Below are 21,869 nucleotides of genomic sequence, written 5' to 3'. Positions count from 1 at the left end.
AGGAGGCGGAGGTTGCGGTGAGCCGAGATCGCGCCATTGCACTCCAGCCTGGGTAACAAGAGTGAAACTCCGTCTTAAAAAAAAAAAAGTTACATGTTTTATATGACTCAGCCATTCCACCCCTGGGTATTTACCCAAGAGAAACAAAAGCATATGTTCACAGGAAGACTAATTCATACATTTTCATAGCTTTATTTGTAATAGCCAAAATATCCATTGGTAAGTGAGTGGATAAATTATGGTAGAACCATTTAATGGAATACTATAGCGATAAAAAGGGGACAGAAAATGGATGAATCTCAATGTGTAAAAGAAGCCAGGTATATACATACTGTATGCTTTTATTTATTTAAAATTACAAAACTACAAAGTATAATGAGATTAGTAGTTGCCTAGGGGTCATGTAGGGGGTGATTGGAGGATGTATTTTTAAGCTTCTAGTCTGGGAACTGATGCTAGTGATGGAGAATTTGTAGGAATTTCCTGTGAAAGATGAGTCTTACTTTTAGTTAAGTATCAAATATTAAGTATAACAGCTGGTTGTGATAGCTTGCACCTGTAATCCTGCACTTCGGGAGGCTGAGGTAGGCAGATCACTTGAGGCCAGGAGTTCGAGACCAGCCTGGCTGACATGGCAAAACGCTGTGTCTACTAAAAATACAAAGATTGGCTGGACATGATGGCACACTCTGTAGTCCCCGGTCTTCAGGAGGCTGAGGCAGGAGAATCGCTTGAATCTGGGAGGCAGAGGTTGCAGTGAGCCTAGATTGTGCCACTCCCCTCCAGCCTGGGTGACAGAGCGAGGCTCTGTCTCAAAAACCAAAAGCCTGTCAATGAAAATGCCTTGGAGAAGGGGTCAGGGAGTTAATCAAGCCTGGCCAGTTGGAACAAGTTCTTCGAAGTTGATTTAATGAGATGCAGTTGAGCTTCCTTGAGGAAATGGCAAGTGGACGAGAATCAGTTGGAAAAACAGTATTGTGAAGCCTGGATTAGACAACTAATTTGTCAGTATGTTTTACAAGGCTAGCATAACATATCAAGATATTGAGGATGGACCAGCCTGGCACAGTGGCTCATGCCTGTAATTTCAGCACTTTGGGAGGCCAGGGCGGGTGGATCACCTGAGGTCAGGAGCAAGACCAGCCTGACCAACATGGTGAAACCCTGTCTACTAAAAATATAACATTAGCTAGGCGTGGTGGTGTGTGCCTGTAATCTCAGCTGCTTGGGAAGCTGAGGCAGGAGAATCGCGTGAATCCGGGAGATAGCAGTTGCAGTGAGCCAAGACTGCGCCTTTGCACTCCAGACTGGGGACCAACAGTGAAACCTTGTCTCAAAAAGAAAAAAGATGATGAGGATGGACTGTAAGGTTGGAGTGGGGTAATCTACAGCCCTCTTAATACCAATTGAAGACTCCAATAAAATGGCAAGTGTAATCTACTAAAAGATAAAACGATGACTAAGTCGGGGGTTGTCTCAGGAATATTTGCAAGACTGCTACAATATTAGAAAACATGAGGTTCTTTATATTAAAGGGGGAAAAGCGTATCATCTTAGTAGACGGTGAAACAGCATTGACAAAATTCAACACACTTTCTGGTAAACACCCTTGTAAGCTAGGGAAAGAAGATTTCAACCTGAAAGAAGCTGTGCTACCCATGCTTAACATAATGTGTAATGGTGAAGCTTTGGAATTTGTTTCAAGATGAAGAGCTAGAAAAGGATGGACCCCAATGATTTTCAAATCTTTTGGAGGTTGATGCAATAAGACCAAATAAAGGGTAATTATGGGAAGGAAAGAGAAAAGCAAATCCAAGAGCAGCTAGAAATGAATTTTAAGACTACACCATGGGTAGGATATCTCATCCAAATAAACTGAAGTGTTACTAGAAGAAAGAATAAATTCTAGTGAGCCAAAAAGCAACAAACGTCCTCCACACTGCCTTAGGGCCCTTGTATTTTTGGTTTGTTTAGAAAACTTCGTTGCCTATTCCACACCCATCAAGATGTTTCAGTTGACTTTTAGGTTGTAACTAATTAGGTTGTTAGGTCAACCAAAAAGGATAGGAATTGGTGTATACCTATCTGAGCTCCTTGAGACCTCATCTGAACCTTGTATCTTACCCCTTTAAACTTAAAGGCGTTCCAGAGACCAAAAAGGAATTTGAATAGAACATATTATTAGACTACCTTATAAGCTAATCTGTAGATAAAATGTTAACCTAAATTTCTCTAAACACTGTCACAGAGAGGCCTTCAGCAATTTCTGGTTAAATATGTTAACTGAACAGAGCCATGTAATTTATGTCTTTCCCAAACCTTATTAAAATGACAGTAAGCTGTAAAAAACATGATCCTACTCTGACAAAAGCCAGAGTCAGCAGGTGAGGCAGAAGTGATAGTGCAGGGAACAGAATGAAACAAAAGCAAAAGACGTAAGTACAGCTAAGCAACTCCATTTCTAGAAACGTACCCAGGAGGTATACTTACACATATGAGGTGACACGTATTTAAGGTTACTAATTACAACTTTGAACTATGAAAACACTGGAAATAACCTAAATGTTCATTAGTATAGGACTGGTTATATAAGTTACAGTTCACCCTTGAACAAGGCAGGCATTAGGGAAGCCAACACCTGTACAGTTGAAAATTCACATATAAATTTTTGTTTTTCCTTTGGCAATCTTCTGCTTTTAAAATTTAGATAATTTTTTTTTCTTTACATGAGCCAGAGTCTGGCTCTTTCGCCCAGGCTGCGTGCATTGGTGCAGTCTTAGATCACTGCAACCTCCACCTCCCAGGTTCAATGAATTCTCTTGCCTCAGACTCTTGAGTAGCTGGGATTACAGGCACGCACCACCATGTCCGGCTAATTTTTATATTTTTAGTAGAGACGGGGTTTCACCATGTTGGCCAGGCTGATCGAAAACTCCTGTACTCAGGTGATCTGCCTACCTTGGCCTCCCACAGTGCTGGGATTATAGGCCTGAGGCACTACACCTGGGCCAGATAAATTTTTCGAAATTATTTGAGACAGGGTCTCACTCTGTCACCTGGAATGCAGTGGCACGATTTAGATTCACTACAACCTCTGCCTTCTAGGCGTAAGCAATCTGCCTCCCTCAGCCTCCCAAGTAGCTGTGAGTATAGCTGCACACCACCACACCTGGCTAATTTTATTTTTTGTAGAGATATCTTACTGTGTTGCCCAGGCTGGTATCGAATTCCTAGATTCCAGTAATCCTCCCATCTAGGCCTCCCAAAGTGTTGGGATTACAGATGTGAGCCCCACCCCACCGGGCCGAAATTATTTTTTTATTTGAGACAAGGCCTTATGTTATTCAGGCCGGGCTCAAGTGATACTCCTGCTTCAGTCTTACAGGTAGCTGGGATTACAGGCACGCCACGATGCTTGTCCTTACATATAATTATCTACTCTCTCAAAACTTTATTATTAGTCTAATGTTGACTGGAAGCCTTGCTGATAATATAAACAGTTGGTTAACATACATTTTATATGTTGTATATATTGCACACTGTATTCTTACAATAAAGTAAGGTAGAGAAAAGAATGTTATTAAGCAGATCATAAGAGAAAATATTTTTTACTGTGCGTTAAGCAGAAGTGGTTCATCATAAGGGTCTTCATCCTCATCATCTTCACATTGAGTGGGCTGAAGAGGAGGAGATCTTGCTGCCTCAGGGGTGGCAGAGGCAGAATGAAATCTCCATGTAAGTGGGCCTGAGCAGTTCAAACCCATGCTGTTCAAGGGTCAGCTCTATAGTACTGTCATACAATGAGATACTCTGAAGCAGTAGGAAAGAAACTCTTTAAGATGTAGAATCAAGTCTGAAATAAATTATGAATGTATAGAATGCTATTATGTGTTAAAACAAGGATGAAGAAAGGGATATTTGTATATTTTCTTGGATAAGATAGAATACCTATGGAAAGATACAGAAGAAGCTAGTTCTTTTCTTTTTATCCGTACATGAATTTATACATTTTAACTGGTTGTGTATATGCTTATTTATTTGTTATTTATTGTTTATTTTTGAGATGGAGTCTCACTCTGTCGCCCAGGAGTGCAGTGGCACAATCTCGGATCACTGCAACCTCTGCCTCCTGGGTTCAAACGATTCACCTGTCTCCGCCTCCCAAGTAGCTGGACTACAGGCATGTGCCACCACACCCTGCTAATTTCTGTATTTTTAGTAGAGATGGGGTTTCACCATGTTGGCCAGACCAATCTCTAACTCCTGACCTCATGATCCACCTGCCTCAGCCTCCCAAAGTGCTGGGAATACAGGCGTGAGTGTATGTGCTTCTTTTCCATATCTAATGCCTTCCTGGAGTAGGAAGCTCCAATGGCTGTAGCACTCCTGGTTTTAGTGGAGATGAGTGACTCACCTAATTGGTGACTTTGGGAAGAAAAAACCTCGTGTACTTGCCTCAGCTCTTCCCTTCTTCCCCTGGGGAGTGAGGGCTTGCACAGAGCACTGATGTTCTCATCTGCTTCTCTTGGTTCAGCGACAGGCTGAAGTCAAATTATTAATCAAGTGAAGTATAAAGACATCATTGGGCATGCAAATGCTTAAGACGTTTACTTCCTCTTCATTCTTTCTCAGGAAGCTACTGAAAAATTTTCAAAATCCAATATTGGAATGGTCCAGGAAAAGGGAAGAGATGGTATACAGGAAGCAGAGGCTTCAAGATGAGAAGGGTAGTGGGGGGTCCTGGATGTTGAAGGGAACCCCTAAAATACTGTGTTTGTTATTTGTAGGGCAGGCCCAGTTTGGAGCAAGAGGATGGTGGGCTGGGGCTGACAGTTACCCAGTGCATGATTGTATTGAGAGACGTTAGACATTTAGAGGAAAGGGTGGGAATAAAGCAATGATAGGTATTCAGAAAACTAAGCAAAAACCAAACTCCAGAGAAAACAGAGTCGTACAAAGAAGGAAGTGTAATCATACTGTCCTGTATGACTTAGCCATGAAAAACATTGAATTAATCATATTGGGTTTTAAAATATTCATTTATTTATAATAGAGCTGGTCTTGCTCTGTTGCCTAGGCTGGTCTCAAACTCTTGGCCTCAAGCAGTCCTCCTACCTCAGCTTCCCAACGTGCTGCAATTACAGGTGTGAGCCACTATGCCCAGCTATCCTATTTTTTAAATCAATAATTGTGACATAATTAGATGGAGAAGAAGAGGAGAGCAGGTGGGGCTAGGCAAGAGGAGTGTTAGCGTGCCAGATTCCATCTGTCCTTTCCAGAAGGAAGAACAAACATCCCCAAAACTGAAAAAAAAAAAAAAGCCAAGAATTAACAATGTGTATCAATTATTTAGAAATATGGGGGTTAATAAATACTAGAAGAAACAATGGAAGGAATTCAGATGGTCAGCTCTGGGAGTGCAGATGAGGAAGGGGCTCAGGGACTGCTGTTCCTCACTAAAGGCCTGACATTATTTGACTTTTTAAACTGTGGACGTGCATTCCTTTCAAATAAAAACTTAATTTTAAAAGCATTGAAAGGCTGAATGTGGTGGCTGACACCTGTAATCCCAAAACTTTGGGAGGCCAAGACAGGAGGGAATGCTTCAGCACGGGATTTTGAGATCAGCCTGGGCAAAACAGCAAACTCAATCTCTATTTTAAAATCGTGTGTGTGTGTCAGTCCAGATGCAGTGGCTCATGCTTGTAATCCCCACACTTTGGGAGGCCAAGGCGGGCAGATCACAAGGTCAGGAGATCGAGACTATCCTGGCCAACATGGTGAAACCCTGTCTCTACTAAAAATAGAAAAAATTAGCCAGGTGTGGTGGCACCTGCCTGTGGTCCCAGCTGCACAGGAGGCTGAGGCAGGAGAATCACTTGAACCAGGAGGTGGAGGTTGCAGTGAGCTGAGAATGTGCCATTGCACTCCAGCCTGGCCGATAGAGCAAGACTCTGTCTCAAAAACAAACAAAAAATGTGTGTGTGTGTACACTTTTCATATACATGTGAAAAAGAAATTAGCAGGGCATAGTGGCTTGCACATGGAATTCTAGCTAAATGAGGGGCTAAGGCAGGAGGATTGCTTGAGCCAAGGACTTCAAGGTTATGTTTGATCTATGCCTCCACATTTTCAGAGAGGCTGACTTGAGTCATAACAAAACTCTGATCTCCCATTTAGCCAGCTCTGTGTGTATTAAACTCTCTCTATTGCAGTTCCCCTGTCTTGATAAAGTTCATAACTCAGTGGCATGAACTGTTACTGCACCACTGCACTCCAGCCTGGGTCACAGAGTAAGACGCTGTCTCAACAATCAATCAGTCAAGTCATTCCTGACAGTGATTTAGTATCTAAATGGAACTTCTGATTTCCAGCCCTTACTCTCTTCCTATCAGCTGGATTCTAGTTGACAAACTCCACATTCCACACTTCATAAAACCACAAAGAATGGACATGTACAGTTGCTCAGAATGTAGCCTTTTCTGTTTCTAAGATCTGAGAAAACTCCCCCCGAGTTCCTTCTCCAGGAAACCCCATCTAATGATGTGATTAGCATCCTCCACAACATGCCTATTCCAAATACAAGTAAGGTTCATGAATCTACATGACTTTTTTTTTTTTTTTTGAGACGGAGTTTCGCTCTTGTTACCCAGGCTGGAGTGCAATGGCGCGATCTCGGCTCACCGCAACCTCCGCCTCCTGGGTTCAGGCAATTCTCCTGCCTCAGCCTCCTGAGTAGCTGGGATTACAGGCACGCGCCACCATGCCCAGCTAAGTTTTTGTATTTTTAGTGGAGACGGGGTTTCACCATGTTGACCAGGATGGTCTCGATATCTTGAGCTCGTGATCCACCCGGCTCGGCCTCCCAAAGTGCTGGGATTACAGGCTTGAGCCGCCGCTCCCGGCAGACTATTTTTTTAATAGCCCCCTCTGTGCCTAACACTAAAGCACAGCTCAGCCAAAGCAAGTGTGTGAAAGTTGAAAGTACTTAACGTTTTGGTTGCAACCGAAGCCAGAGGCAGGTGCCAGCGTAGTCAGAGAAACAGGTACATATCTCTTAGGCACTTCTCTGCCAATATTACTTTTTCAAATAAGACTTTTGATGAGGTCAGTTAACACACATGGAATGCAGGTATTCTGTTGCAGATCATCTAATAGACGAAACAGAGAGAATACCATCTTTTTATGAGAATCTGAGAGCCGACCTAACTTTAGGCTGGCTTTAGGCATCTGGACACGTGCATTCCATCTCCATCCAGACGTTTGTTCCAGTGGAGTTGCGGCTGCTGCCGGCTAGTGCTAATTCCCAGTCAGCCCTATGTGCACCCAGATCATGCTCTGATAGCCAGAGAACAGTCTCAAAAGCACCACCACCAGAGGTTCTGTACTGAAATAGGGCCGAAAGGATCGGGTGAGTCAGCAGTGCCTGCTGCGGGAGGTGGCTGTGGGCTGAGCTAGGATTTGGCTTTTCTGGGTGCCTTGGTTTAATGTCATCTAATAACTACCATAGTGCCCCATTGCTCCTAACAGTTATATGCATGACGCATCTTCTGATGAATTTCCATTTTATAAATTTAAATTTTATCAGCCTGACCAATATGGTGAAACCCCATCTTAAAAAAAAGAAAAAAAAATTAGGCTGGGTGTGATGGCTCACGCTTGTAATCCTAGCACTTTGGGAGGCTGAGGTGGGTGGATCACCTGATGTCAGGAGTTCAAGACCAGCCTGGCCATCATGGTGAAACCCACCTTTAAAAAATAAATAAATAAATAAATTTTATGAGGTCTTTTTTTTTTTTACTTTTAATAATTTTTAACCACACAGAAGCATGTGGTTAAATAAAAATTACCAGCATAGATTTTTTTCCCAATGGGAAATCGATTATAAAATACATATTTCAAAACAACTTCAAAAAGAGATGTATTAGAAATCCAGAGTTTTACGATTTAATGGTAGACATTGGGGCTAGACATTCTGACCTTTGTATAACAGGTGGCAAAAAATAATATTCCAGTTTTGTAATTTGACACCTATTCATGTAACTGCCCCATGAGTTCTTTTTCTTTACTGAAACAGAGCAGATTTATTGAGACAGGGGAACTGCAATCGAGGAAGATTTTAATACACATAGAGCTGGCTAAATGGGAGACCAGAGTTTTGCTATTACTCAAATCAGCCTCTCTGAAAATTTGGGGACTAGGGATTTTTAAGGATAGTTTCATGGAGTGGGGCTGGGGAATGGGGGATGCCAATTGGTCCTGCTGGGGATGAACTCATAGGAGGCTGGAACTTGTCTTCTTGTGCTGAGTCACTTGCTGGTTGGGGACCGAAAGACCAAAAGAGCCAGCTTGGCAGTCTGGGTGGTGCCAGCTCATCCGTCAGAATGCAGGATCTGAAAAATAGCTCAAATACTAATCTTAGGTTTTATAGTACTATATCTGTAGGTGCAACTGGGGAGTTTAGGAATCTTGTGGTCTCTGGCTGCATGACTCCCGAGCCATAATTTCTAATCTGTGGCCAATGTGTTAGTTTTACAGAGGCAGTCTGGTCCACAAGGAAGAAAGGGGTTTGTTTCCGGGAAGGATCTAGGTAATCATCTTGGTTTCATAGTGAAACTATGAACTAAATTCTTCCCAAAGTTAGTTTGGCCTATGCCCAAGAATAAACAAGGGCAGCTTAGAGGTTAGAAGCAAGATGGAGTCAGTGAGGTCAACTTTCTTTCGCTGTCAGATTTTTCTCACTGTCCTCGTTTTGCAAAGGTGATTTCATTCATATTCCCCATGGTATCTAACTGCGTGCTTTAACATCTTTATTTCCTAATGGGGAGAACACACTCATGAGCAAGCTCAGTGGGCCCTGTCTACAAGGTAACTGTAAACAGCGTTGCTTTTCTGAAGTTAACTGTATGAAAATCTATACAGAATCAACTACAAAGGAAAACACTGAACATTAAGATACCGATTTTTATTATTTATTTCAGTTTTCCAGGATAATACAGTGGCGCAGAGAGCTGCAACACATAACTGGGTTTGGAGAAACTAATCCTTGTGAAAACCAATTAGGTAATAGAGAACCTGTGCAAAGTTCTCTGGCCATCCAGACCAATCCACACCAGCCATTGTTTCCAAACAATCTTTTAGATTCTTGTGGTCTCTAAGCTCCTTGACGTAAGACGAGTTGTTGCATGTCATGACAGAGAGAACATAACAAGTCCAAAATTGAAGGAGGAGGTAGCTGTTTATTTCACTTCCGATAGAAGACTCAAAGCTGCCCTCTAAAAAACTAACGAGTATAGGAATAAATTGCAGACTTCTGGCTCTTTTCTGGCTGAGAGGGTTTAAGTAACACCAACATGCCACACTCTGGAGCAGCAGGATCTTTATTTTTGGCGCCAACTCCTCATCTTGCAGCAAGTGAGCCACTTCTTTCATGTACTCAGCTGCAGATTTCCCAGCAGGTGGTCCTCCTGTAAAACAAGTATTTGCATTTCCAGAAGTATTCAATGTATCCTGTAGCTAGTAACACTTCGGAATGCTACTGTACTTTCATATTCTTGTTGCCCTATACAGACACTTTGTATATTTTGAATTTTCCTTTTTCCCCACTTCCCATTTTGCTGCCATGAAGATCAGAATGTGTGTGTTGATAAGCAAGGAGTGAGAGAAAAAACATGGCAAGGTCTCTGCCTGCTGGTCTCCTCCCTGGTTCCTTTAAGCAAGCACCCAGGAATGAGTATTTCTTTTCTTTTTCTTTTTTTTAGGAGGGGGAAGGGGTCTCCCTCTGTCGCCCAGGCTGGAGTGCAGTGGCGTGATCTTGGTTCACTACAACCTCTGCCTCCTGGGTTCAAGCGATTCTCCTGCCTCAGCCTCCCGAGTACCATGGAGTCAGGCGTCCACTACCAAGCCCAACTAACTTTTGTATTTTTAGTAGAGACACAGTTTCACCATGTTGGCCAGGCTGGTCTTGAACTCCTGAACTTGTGATCCACCTGCCTCAGCCTCCCAAAGTGCTGGGATTACAGGCATGAGCCATCGTGCCCAGCCAATTGGGAGTGAGTATTTCAAGGTGAATAAAACCGGGCTGTGTTTGCTTAGCAAATCTCCTTCATGATCTCATTGTGGATTATCTGCCTTTAGTACTGGAAAAAAACCAGAAGGATCCCAGAGCATCAGAGCCAAGAGCAAATTGAGAGGTTGAGCAGCACCGCCAGGGACTGACCAGTGGGGAGGGAGGTTTTCCTTAGTTTCTATCCATTGCTGTCCTGTTCCCCTTACACATTTCTTGCCTCAACTCTTTTGCAGCTATGGCACCAACACGACCTTACAAGATTTTTCTGGTTTAGCCACTGACCCAGTGTGGCCCTAGACTCTGCTTTCACCATGTATCTGACCTTCTGTGCCAATCTCAAACTCCAACAAGGTACTAGCCAAGAAGACACTAGATGAAGACTTTTGAGGTGGTGAGGAGTAGCTGGGAACGCTGGTCAGATTTTTGCCACTGGAGTTGTTTGTTTTCTGGGGTTCTTCTTGAGACAGGGTCTCGCCCTGTTGTACAGGCTGGAATGCAGTGGCGCGATCTCGGCTCTTGCAACCTTCACCTCCTGGGTTCAAGCAGTTCTACTGCCTCAACCTCCCAAGTGGCTGGAATTACAGGCGCGTGTCACCACAGTTGGCTAATTTTTGTATTTTTAGAGATGAGGTTTCATCATGTTGGCCAGGCTGGTCAAGTGATCCAGCCACCTCTGCCTCCCCAAGTGCTGAGATTATAGGCGTGAGCCACCGCGCCTGGCGCCACTGGAGTTTTGATCCCACTTGGATTTTTTTTTTTTAATTATCTTTATTTTATTTTATTACTTTTTTTTTTTTTTTTTTTTTAAGATGGGGTTTCACCATGTTGGTCAGGCTGGTCTTGAACTCCGGACCTCAGGTGATCCACCTGCCTTGGCCTCCAAAGCGCTTGGATTACAGGCATGAGCCACCACACCTGGCTGGATTTCTCTTACTTGTACTCCACAGTTTCATGGTCCTAAGAATGTTATATTCAACGTTAACGCTTTGCCTGAAGCCTAGGCAGAGGCCCTTTCCCTAGCTCCTACCAGAACAGCTAAGGCTAAATACCATCAGATTAAAGAATTCTGATCCTTTTATAATTAGCTAGCTCTTCCCATGATTGGTGAAGATAGCTACACAGAGACTCAGCCTGCCCCATGACGGGGGAGCCCTTTCTCCCGCCCAGATGGCTGCATCTCCTATGCTTCCGGTCTCCCTTCTAGCTGGTCCCAGCCATTCTGGCAACAAGGACTCCTTGACTGTCTTCTTTCATGAAGTCCATTCTTTAAAAGATTTAGTCTATCAAACTACACCTAAGTAATTCATTTTCCCACTTAAAACTCAGTCTAAGGGGCCAGGCGTGGTGGCTCATGCCTGTAATCCCAGCACTTTGGGAGGCCGAGGCAGGTGGATCACGAGGTCAAGAGATTGAGACCATCCTGGTCAACATGGTGAAACCCCGTCTCTACTAAAAAATACAAAAAATTAGCTGGGCATGGTGGCGCGTGCCTGTAATCCCAGCTACTCAGGAGGCTGAGGCAGGAGAATTGCCTGAACCCAGGAGGCGGAGGTTGCGGTGAGCTGAGATCGCGCCATTGCACTCCAGCCTGGGTAACAAGAGCGAAACTCTGTCTCAAAAAAAATAAAAACAAACAAAAAAAATTAGCTGGGCAGGGTGGTGCACCTGTAATCCCAGCTACTGGGAAGGCTGAGGCAGCAGAATCACTTGAAGCCGGGAGGTGGAGGTTTCAGTGAGTCGAGATCAGGCCACTGCACTCAAGCCCAGGCAACGAGCGAAACTCCATCTCAAAAACATTAAAATTAAAACAATCAATCTAAGACTCTTAGAGCCACCAGCCAGAGCTTCTCATTAGGAAATGTGTTATTGAGGACAGGGACAGTCTATAAAATCTCATTACACATCCTAAAATTTATCAATTAGAAAAAAAATGGAGTGAGTTTGGACTTGATGATTATTAGAGCAATGTGTGTTCAAATGGTTACCACTTCATTTTCCACTTTACTTTCTAGCCAGTTATACATTAATCGTTGCCCCTGTTGGCTTACGTAGCAGGTGTCTTAAGAGTAGTAAGTTTTTGGCTGGGTGCGGTGGCTCATGCCTGTAATCCCAGTACTTTGTGACGGGGGGAGGTTAGATCATGAGCTCAGAAGTTCAAGACCAGCCTGGCCAACATGGTGAAACCTCGTCTCTACTAAAAACACAAAAGATCAGCCAGCATGGTGGTGTGTGCCTGTAATCGCAGCTACCTGGGAGGCTTAGGCAAGAGAATTGCTTGAACCCAGGAGGCAGAGGTTGCAGTAAGCTGAGATAGTGCCACAGCACTACAGCCTGGGCAACAGAGCAAGACTCTGTCTCAAGAAAAAAGAAAGAATATTAAGTTTGTATTGATTTTTCTAAGATATTTACTGTATAATGCAAAAAATAAAAAGTAAAATATCAGGTAGTTTTATTCTGCATTGGAATAATATCTCTAGATTGAAATTATATCAGAATCTGTCATAAGATTAGAAAAAAAGAAATATCAAACCAGTGTAGTCTTCAATTTTTTAAATGTTAATGAGAACTTTGATAGGCATTTTAGTACATATATATTTTAATTAATAAAAATGAGAAACATTTAACTAGTAGCTTATTTGATGGGCACATTTTTTTAAAACATGATATCGTTGAGTAGAAAATAATTAGTAATATTTTTGGTGCAAAGACAAAATAATTTGATCCAGTGAAATGTTAGCAGAATTTTAAGATTACTGCTGACCAAAACTGCTAAACTACAGTGTTGTGAGTGTGGAGAAACACTCACGTTAGCGCAGCCGGTTGGGTCATTACCTGTGAAGGCCAGCAGTCCAATTTTCCTGGCAGCTTCAGCTCTCTTCGCAATGGGTAGAGATTCATTCATCAACATTTGGCCAAGTACAACAATTTTTTCTTCATGAAAATTAGGCTCAGCTGGAGGGATTTGTTTTTCCTTCTTAACAAAAAAGCCCTTCACAGTGACAGACCAGAAATACCGGAGGTGCTGACACAGCCTCGCAAAATACCCATACATCTTAACACAAATTTGCGTACAAGAAAATCGGCTGTTAGCCATTGTGTAAAAAGGCCAGTGGCCCTTCAGGTAACACCACTGGCAGTCACAGGAGTTCACAGTCAAGAACTCTGGAATGCATCACTTAGCAACACTGTAGAATGGAATATACAAACCAGAGGAAAGCAATATATTCCTAAATTCTTCAGCTTGTCATTGAAGGCCTTCTGCCACTTGGACTAAACCAATTTTACAAACCGGGGGAAAGCAATATATTCCTAAATTCTTCAGCTTGTCATTGAAGGCCTTCTGCCACTTGGACTAAACCAATTTTACAAACCGGGGGAAAGCAATATATTCCTAAATTCTTCAGCTTGTCATTGAAGGCCTTCTGCCACTTGGACTAAACCAATTTTACAAACCAGGGGAAAGCAATATATTCCTAAATTCTTCATCTTGTCATTGAAGGCCTTCTGCCACTTGGACTAAACCAATTTTACAAACCGGGGGAAAGCAATATATTCCTAAATTCTTCAGCTTGTCATTGAAGGCCTTCTGCCACTTGGACTAAACCAATTTTACAAACCGGGGGAAAGCAATATATTCCTAAATTCTTCAGCTTGTCATTGAAGGCCTTCTGCCACTTGGACTAAACCAATTTTACAAACCGGGGGAAAGCAATATATTCCTAAATTCTTCAGCTTGTCATTGAAGGCCTTCTGCCACTTGGACTAAACCAATTTTACAAACCGGGGGAAAGCAATATATTCCTAAATTCTTCAGCTTGTCATTGAAGGCCTTCTGCCACTTGGACTAAACCAATTTTACAAACCGGGGGAAAGCAATATATTCCTAAATTCTTCAGCTTGTCATTGAAGGCCTTCTGCCACTTGGACTAAACCAATTTTACAAACCGGGGGAAAGCAATATATTCCTAAATTCTTCAGCTTGTCATTGAAGGCCTTCTGCCACTTGGACTAAACCAATTTTACCTTCACTTCTCCGGTGTGCAAAACCTCGCCTTAAACTTGTTTCCCCTAATGCATATGAATCTCACTACCGTCTTTGAACCTTTGCTCAGGCAGGGCAGATTTGGAACTTGCCCATTCTAGTCCGACTATTCCCACATGTACTTAGCTTTCCACTGAGCTTTCATAGTATTATTACCTCTTTTGCTTGGTTGCTACCCAAAGAGAGTTCTCTGCATCATAGGTTTGTCCTGTTTTGCTGAGAAAATAGAAGCAATTTAAAGAGAACTTTTGTTACCAATTACTGCAAATAAAAAAAAAAAAAGAAGAAGAAGAAGGAAAGAGAACTCGCATAACTCTTACCCACCTGCCTATCTGTGTCTACAGAACCCATGGACTGACTTTCCTCTGATTGCTATGGATACCCTCTCTGTGCAGTAGATGTCAATCAGTTCATCTCACTGCACTCAAGGATATTGCTCTGCAATTCTTCTCTTATCTTGGTAATTTTTCCATCTCAACTGGATCCTTTGCATTATCAACAAACACTCTCTTTTTCTTTCTCATTGAAGAAAGAAAACTGGCTGGGCGCGGTGGCTCACGCCTGTAATCCCAGCACTTTGGGAGGCCAAGACGGGCGGATCATGAGGTCAAGAGATTGAGACTATCCTGGCCAACATACTAATACCCCATCTCTATTAAAAATACAAAAATTAGCCAGGCATGGTGGTGCATGCCTGTAGTCCCAGCTACTTGGGAGGCTGAGCCAGGAGACTCCCTTGAACCTGGGAGGCAGAGGTTGCATGAGGCAAGATTGCGCCACTGCACTCCAGCCTGGTGACAGAATGAGACTCTGTCTCAAAAAGAAAACTAAACAAAACAAACAAACAAACAAAAACCAGTCTGTTAATTTGATAATGCTTTTTCCTACACATCCACTTCCCCACTCCCCTTTACAGCACAGCTCTTTAAAGAGTTGCTGTACTCACCAGCTCCAGTCTTTCTCATTCTTGCTTGGATGGACTTTAAATAAGATTTCAACCCATGACTCCACTGACATTGTCTGTCAGGGTCACTGATGACCTCTCTTCTGCTGAATTCAATTCTTTGACATCTGATACCCCTTTCTCTCTGAAACACTTTTCCACCCAGCTTCTAAGATGCCACATTCCTGATTTTCCTCCTCCTGGGCCCCTCACTTTTCTTTACCGATTCCCCTTCTTCTTTATGAACTCTGACTATTGGAGGGCCCCAAGGCTCATCAGTCTTAGTATGTGTTCTTTTCTTCTTCTTTTTCTTTTTGAGACAAGGTCTCTCTCTGTCCCCCGGGCTGGAGTGCACTGCGTGGTCTTGGCTCACTGTAGCCGCGACCTCCTGGGCTTTGGTGATCCTTCCGTCTCAGCCTTCTGAGTATCTGGGACCACAGGTGCACATCACCATGCCCAGCTAATTGTTTTGTAGAGATGGGGTTTTGCCATGTTGCCTAGGCTTGGTCTTGAACAACCCACGCACCTTGGCCTCCTAAATGCCGGGATTACAGATGTTAGCCACCATGCCTGGCCCTTATCTACACTTTCTAGATGAGATAAACCAGTTTATAGCTTTAACTATTATCCACATACTGAAGACTCGCAATTTTATATATATATATATATATATATATATATATATATATATTTTTTTTGAGACCTGTTGCTCTGTTGCCCAGGCTAGAGTGCAGTGGCCCAATCACAGCTCATTGCAGCCTCAATCTCCTGGGCTCAAGTGATCCTCTTGCCTCAACTTCCTGAGAAGCTGGGACTATTGGCCACCACACCTAGCAAATTTAAAAATGTTTTTTAAGAGATAGGGTTCTCACTGTATTGTCCAGGCTGTTTTGAACTTTTAGCCTCAAGTGATCCTCCCACATTTGGCCCCCCAGAGTGCTGTGATTACAGGCATGAACCACTATGCCTGCTCTAACTTATACCTTTAACTGGATTTCTCACCTGAATTCCAGACTCGTATTCCGTCATCAGCTTGATCTCCCCATTTGAACGTCCAAGAGGCTTTTCAGTTTTAATATGTCCAAAACAGAGTTCCAGGTCTTCCTCCCTAGACCTGCTGCTTCTCAGTTTCTCTATCTTGGAAGATGGCATTGCATCCTTCTAGTTGTTCAGGTAAAAAATTCTGGATTCGTCCTTGGCTTCTATCTATCTCACATCTAATTTTCAACTTAACAAATGTATTGGCGCTACTTTTTTTTTTTTTTTTGAGACAGAGTCTCGCTCTGTTGCCCAGGCTGGAGTGCAGCGGCGCAATCTCAGCTCACTGTAACCTTCGCCTCCCGGATTCAAGGGATTCTCCTGCCTCTGCCTCCCCAGTAGCTGGGACTACAGGTGAACACCACCACGCCCGGCTAATTTTTTGTGTCTTTAGTAGAGACGGGGTTTCACCATGTTAGCCAGGGTGGTCTCAATCTCCTGATCTCATCATCTGCCCACCTCGGCCTCCCAACGCACTGGGATTACACGCCTGAGCCACCGTGCCCAGCCTCCAGTTTTAGGTTTTTTGTTGAGACACTGTCCTGAAAACAAAAGTCAGATTAACAAAGGAAAAATAAGCAGAAGTGTATTAACGTGCGTTGTACGTAACGTGCGTTGTACGTAACATGCAGGAGAGACCTCAGTTCAGAAGTATTTCTCTCTCTAGGCAACGGCTTACGAGCCTTGCTTAAATAGGATTTTGACAAAGAGCCACGAATCCTATCTAGTGACAAGACAAAGGAAAGACCATCTTCAGGCTTCGAGAAGGTCGGAAAATGCCAGGAGGTAAATCGATGGGAAGAGTGAGGTCTGTTTCTGGGTCCTCTGGCACTGCTGTCTCTGAGCTCTGTTTAGGAGCTGACTGAGGCAGAAAGGAGAGGTAGAGTATGTCCCTGTTTAACCTTTTCACTGTAATCCCCAGCATTTTAGTGAGGAATATTTTGGTTGCCTCCAGTTGCCTCTGTCTGGAATGTTCTTCTCAGAGATAATCCACACGACTCATCCCATTAGCTCCTCAGGCCATTCCTCAAAGGGAATTTTCTGTGAGGCCTTTGCACTCTTTTTTTTAAAAGACAGGGTGTTGCTGTGTCACCCAGGCTAGAGTAGAGTGCATGGCACGATCATAGCTCGCCGCAGCCTCGAACTCCTGGGCTCAAGCAATCCTCCCACTTTAGCCTCCCGAGCAGGTGGGACCACTGGTGCACATCACCACATCCAGCTAGTTCTAAACATTTTTGTAGAGATGAGAGTTTCAGTGTGTCACACAGGCTGGTCTTGATCTCCTGGCTTCAAGGGATCCTTAGCCTCGGCCTCCCAAAGTGCTGGGGTTACAGGTGTGAGCCGCTGTGCTCGGTCCCTGACCCCTCTCGTTAAACTTGTGATCTTTACCTCCTCCCTGTGCCTCTCTTCACTCTACCTTGTACAATCATTTTTCCCCTCTCTGCTATGCTGTCTTCCCTTGCCAGGATAGAGGCCTGGGAGGGCAGGGGTTGTTATGTCTTTTGTTTTTCTCCACTACTCTATCTCCAGTGCCAAGAACAGTCCTTGGCATACACCTTGTTCATAGTAAGTAGGCCACAAATACTTATTGAATGCATGAGAAGTTAGAGACCTAATTTTTAGCAAACAATGATTATTCCTTGAGCAAGTTGTGCTTAGGACTTTCTCAGAATCAAAAGATACTGTTTACTAAGAGGTACTGTCTCTAGGAAAAAGTCAGGGATAAAAATATTTTTTATTTGAGTGTTTCTGATACGGCGAGAAGTACTGGCATTTTTCAGTGAACTAAAGTTTAAAATTTTACTTTATAATTTTGTCAAGTAACTAAGGCAATTTAAACAGTATAGTAGCAAACCTTATAGAGGAAACCGTTTTTACCACTGACTCAGTAAAAGCAGTCACTGGTATTTCATGAGTCCCTTGGTAAAAACTGTCTGAGTTCGAAGTCAGGGGCTCCTTCGTCATGATGCTTATGGTCTGAGTGGGGGCATACGCATATCAATGCAGGCTTTAAAAATTATTTTTTTTTGAGACAGAATCTCACTCTGTTGCCCAGGCTGGAGTGCAGTGTTGAGAAATGTAAAGTTTATGAATATTGAGAAACGCTGAGTGTATGATAAAATATATTGTTTGCTAGGAAGAATGGATGGCAAGAAACACCTAGCCACTCCCACCCCAAGCAGAAAACTACTTGGGACATTCCAAAGTAGGAGGACAAGGTATAAACATCATACACCGGTTAAAACAATTCTTTGTCTGCCCCTGCCCCCGTGGCTCCCTAGTGGAGAATACCTTTTAGCTCGTTTGTAATCAGTGGTAAGTGGACAACAGCTGCCTACTTGGTATGTTTTATTATGAGAAAATACAGAACACCTGTTTGTTAATAATAATCACCTGTTCAGAGAGACTAAATACGTGGATCAGAATCTGCTGGGGGCCTTCAGCCTGGAGTGCCATCAGCCCCTTGGGCTCTCAGCTGGGAAGGCTGCAGGCCACCCTGGATAGTCCCATGTTGCTGTTCTATCTGGGTGACGGCCTCTCGATTCATTCAGCGCCTCGTGGGTGGGGGTCTCTACAGCCCAGCTGGCCCTCGGTAGTATAGTGGCACGATCTTGGCTCACTGCAACCTTTGTCTCCTGGGTTCAAGCAATTCTTCCATTTCAGCTTCCCGAATAGCTGGGATTACACGTGTGTGCTATCACGTCTGGCTTATTTTTGTATTTTTAGTAAAGACATGGTTTCACCATGTTGTCCAGGCTGCTCTCGAATTCCTGACCTCAGGTGATTCTCCTGCCTCAGCCTCCCTTCGTGCTGGGATTACAGGCTTGAGCCACCATGCCTTTTTGCCCTCAGGGAGCACACAGTCTCTGCTCACAGATACCATAGCAGTGAAACATAGCTGTTGTCTCTCCAATTAGCTTTACAACAAATCTGAGATTTATTATCTCTACTTAGAGATAAAGGAATTTCAAATTAAGAATAAAATCAAGTTGAGAATGAGGTGCAGTGTGTTTGTAAATACCAACTCAGAAAGGGCATGTGTAAAAAAGTAACAGTCTACACATGATGCTAGTAATTCAAAAATAATTTTTATTTTAACTTACATGACTGAAAGAGCAATGAATACAAATGCCACAAAACAAAAGGCACCCCCTCAACCGAACATAAAATACAGAAGTGAATACAAAATATCTGTAATTAATTCCTCATGCAGTAGTCAAAACAGTAAAAAATAAACCAAACACAAAATCCTGTAAGATCTGTGATCTGACTTGCTATAAAAAGAACTATTTCAACCATTTAACATAAACTATAGACTATACATACTAACTACAGATTGTACAATGTACCTTTAAAGTGAAGGGTATGTGAATATATATAATATTTATAAATATACAGATATGTACATTATAACTTCACAGTTGAAAGAACTATTTGCCAGAAGCCTGGCAAACAATTTGTAATTTGAAATGAAATGAGTCCTTTTTAAAGGTCTTGCTAAAATGTAAATATTTAAAATGACATCTAAATGATACAAACACATCCATAGTACAGTTGCTTTTCCACAGTTTAAATTACACTCACATATACTGTATTGAAACCTTGGCATACCCCACCTTGTATATTCTTCAGAGGAAGAAAAGATATTTTAATAAGAGCTACCAAATGGTCTTGTCCTTTGCTTAATGGACTTGCGTCTCTGATACTGAAGCAGTGATGGGACCTGATGTTTTCACTGTTTGGCCAGTGAGTGATTTCCCTGGGGCAGTGACCGTCCCTCAGGGTGTCCTTCTTTTTTCTAATCTCATGGTCATTTTTACAGATGCAGGGACCACTCTAAATGTCCCTCCACTCCTACTCCATTAGGATTTCTCCGAGTTCCAGATTCTTCCACCTCAAAGAGCATCACAGCTTTGTGAATCTACAGCTTTTGGTTTTGATTTGTCTTAGCAGCAAAATACCCCTACGGTAAGAATATCATAAAAAATGGCTCTTAATTTTTTTTTTTAAAAGCACAAGCTTTGAGTTTTTTGTTTGTTATTAAGTGTATAGGTATAATCTTAAGGTAGTTCTTCGTCATTTACTTATCTTTTTTCTATAATGGAAACCTGATTTTTGAATTTTCAGGATGGGGAAAAGAAACAAAAGACGTTGAGGGAGGGTGTTTTTTCTGTTTTGTTTTGTTTGTTTTGTTTTGAGACTGGGTCTCACTCCTCTGTCATCTGGGCTGGAGTGCAGTGGTACAAGCTCAGCTCACTGCAACCTCTGCCTCAAGCGATCTGCCCACCTCAGCCTCCAGAGTAGGTGGGCGCACATGAAATCAAAACATCTAAACCCTCACAAAGGGTCATTCTACCAGGTTCTGCAGGCAGATTTTATTTGAAGAGATTCTTCTTTGTGCTTTGTATTGAAAGTAAAGTTAGGTAGCTAAGGGGACCACTCAACCCTGAGAACATGACAGAGAAAAACTGCAAGGCATAAGATAGTTATCAAAGTATCACGTGACTATTTCAAGAGGAACTTGCAAAAAAGTACAAAGATGGCTATTTTAAAATTTTATACGTATTAAGATGGACTCTTTCACTGAGTATTGTCAGACACAATCAAGGATGTAATCTAGAATTATACATACCCCTATTCTATATTGGCCAAAGGAAAAGTAGTTAGATACTGTAAAACTAGACTCTGAATTCTTTCTATAACATGTTTTTTTTTTTTTTTTTGTCTTTGCTGTTGTTTTGCTTTTGAGGCAGGGTTTTGCTCTGTCGCCCAGTCTGGAGTGCAATGGTGCAGTTGCGGCTCACTGCAGCCTCAATCTTCTGGACTCAAGCAATCCTCCCACCTTAGCCTCCCAAGTAGCTGGGACTACAGGTGCACACCACCACACCTGACTAATGAAACTTTTTTTTTTTTTTTTTTTGTAGAGACAGGGCCTTGCTATGTTGCCCAGGCTGGTCTTGAACTCCTCAGCGTAAGCAATTCTCCTGCCTTGGCCTTCCAAAATGCTAGGAGTATAGGTGTGAGCCACCATGCCCAGCCTATAACATGTTATATATTCAGATAAGTTCAGCAGAACTTGAGGTTCTAAACAATTTCCAGGCAAACCACAGCATCATCTTGATGAAAAGGGCAGACATTAAGACAGCTGTTAGGCAGTTAACCTGTAATTAAAAAGCTGTGGCAACCTCAGTTCCATGACGACCTCCGACCTTAACACAGTCTCGAGGAAATTTGTCCAACTGTTCATATGCCAGCCGCCCATCTTCTCCTAAATAGAAAACATTAAACATACACGCCAATTCAGACTTCATGTTTTATTCGTTACTCGAAGTGACATAGTGCCAACTGTGTAGGTGTGCATTGCTGTGATATGCTATGTTAACTTTGTCATTCCTAAGTATCATTGTTTTCCAGGTAACACTTAGAACAACCAAGAACTTTGAAGCTAAATAATGCCAGGGACCAAAAGAATGTCAGGGCATGAAACAGAGAAGAAGTCTTATGGCCATTTGATGTTGATAATTTCACATAACAGCTTATTTCAGAGCAAGCATATGGCCTCTATGTTTTTTTTTTTTTTGAGACGGAGTTTTGCTCTTGTTACCCAGGCTGGAGTGCAATGGCGCATTCTCGGCTCACCACAACCTCTGCCTCCTGGGTTCAAACGATTCTCCTGTCTCAGCCTCCCAAGTAGCTGGGATTACAGGCATGTGCCACCATGCCAAGCTAATTTTTTTTTGTATTTAATAGAGACGGGGTTTCACTATATTGGCCAG

The 21,869-nt window shown here is 42.7% G+C and overlaps 2 protein-coding genes across 7 annotated transcripts in view; both read right to left on the bottom strand.

Moving 5' to 3' along the window:
• Positions 1-8,958: 8,958 nt before the first annotated feature.
• On the bottom strand, positions 8,959-13,224 carry ARMH2 (armadillo like helical domain containing 2). The gene is made up of 2 exons (XM_008993887.5): positions 12,902-13,224; positions 8,959-9,467 (listed from the first exon to the last, which is right to left on the bottom strand). The coding sequence occupies exons 1-2, from the start codon at positions 13,161-13,163 to the stop codon at positions 9,040-9,042; spliced, it is 690 nt and encodes a 229-aa protein (XP_008992135.1). The 5' UTR covers positions 13,164-13,224; the 3' UTR covers positions 8,959-9,039.
• A 5,935-nt stretch (positions 13,225-19,159) lies between these two features.
• The window catches only part of RIPOR2 (RHO family interacting cell polarization regulator 2), a 235,789-nt gene continuing 233,079 nt past the window's right edge, over positions 19,160-21,869 (bottom strand). For all 6 annotated transcript variants that reach the window (XM_054254767.2, XM_078368180.1, XM_035294745.3 and 3 more), the window contains one exon: positions 19,160-21,361. In XM_054254767.2, coding sequence (XP_054110742.1) covers positions 21,261-21,361 — 101 coding nt within the window. In that variant the 3' untranslated portion in view covers positions 19,160-21,260. The remainder of the gene's footprint in view (positions 21,362-21,869) is intronic.

The sequence above is a fragment of the Callithrix jacchus genome, chromosome 4, assembly GCF_049354715.1.
Source record: "Callithrix jacchus isolate 240 chromosome 4, calJac240_pri, whole genome shotgun sequence".
NCBI lineage: Eukaryota > Metazoa > Chordata > Mammalia > Primates > Cebidae > Callithrix > Callithrix jacchus.
Note: the sequence above shows the minus strand (reverse complement) of the source record. Positions and strands in the feature narration are given on the sequence as shown.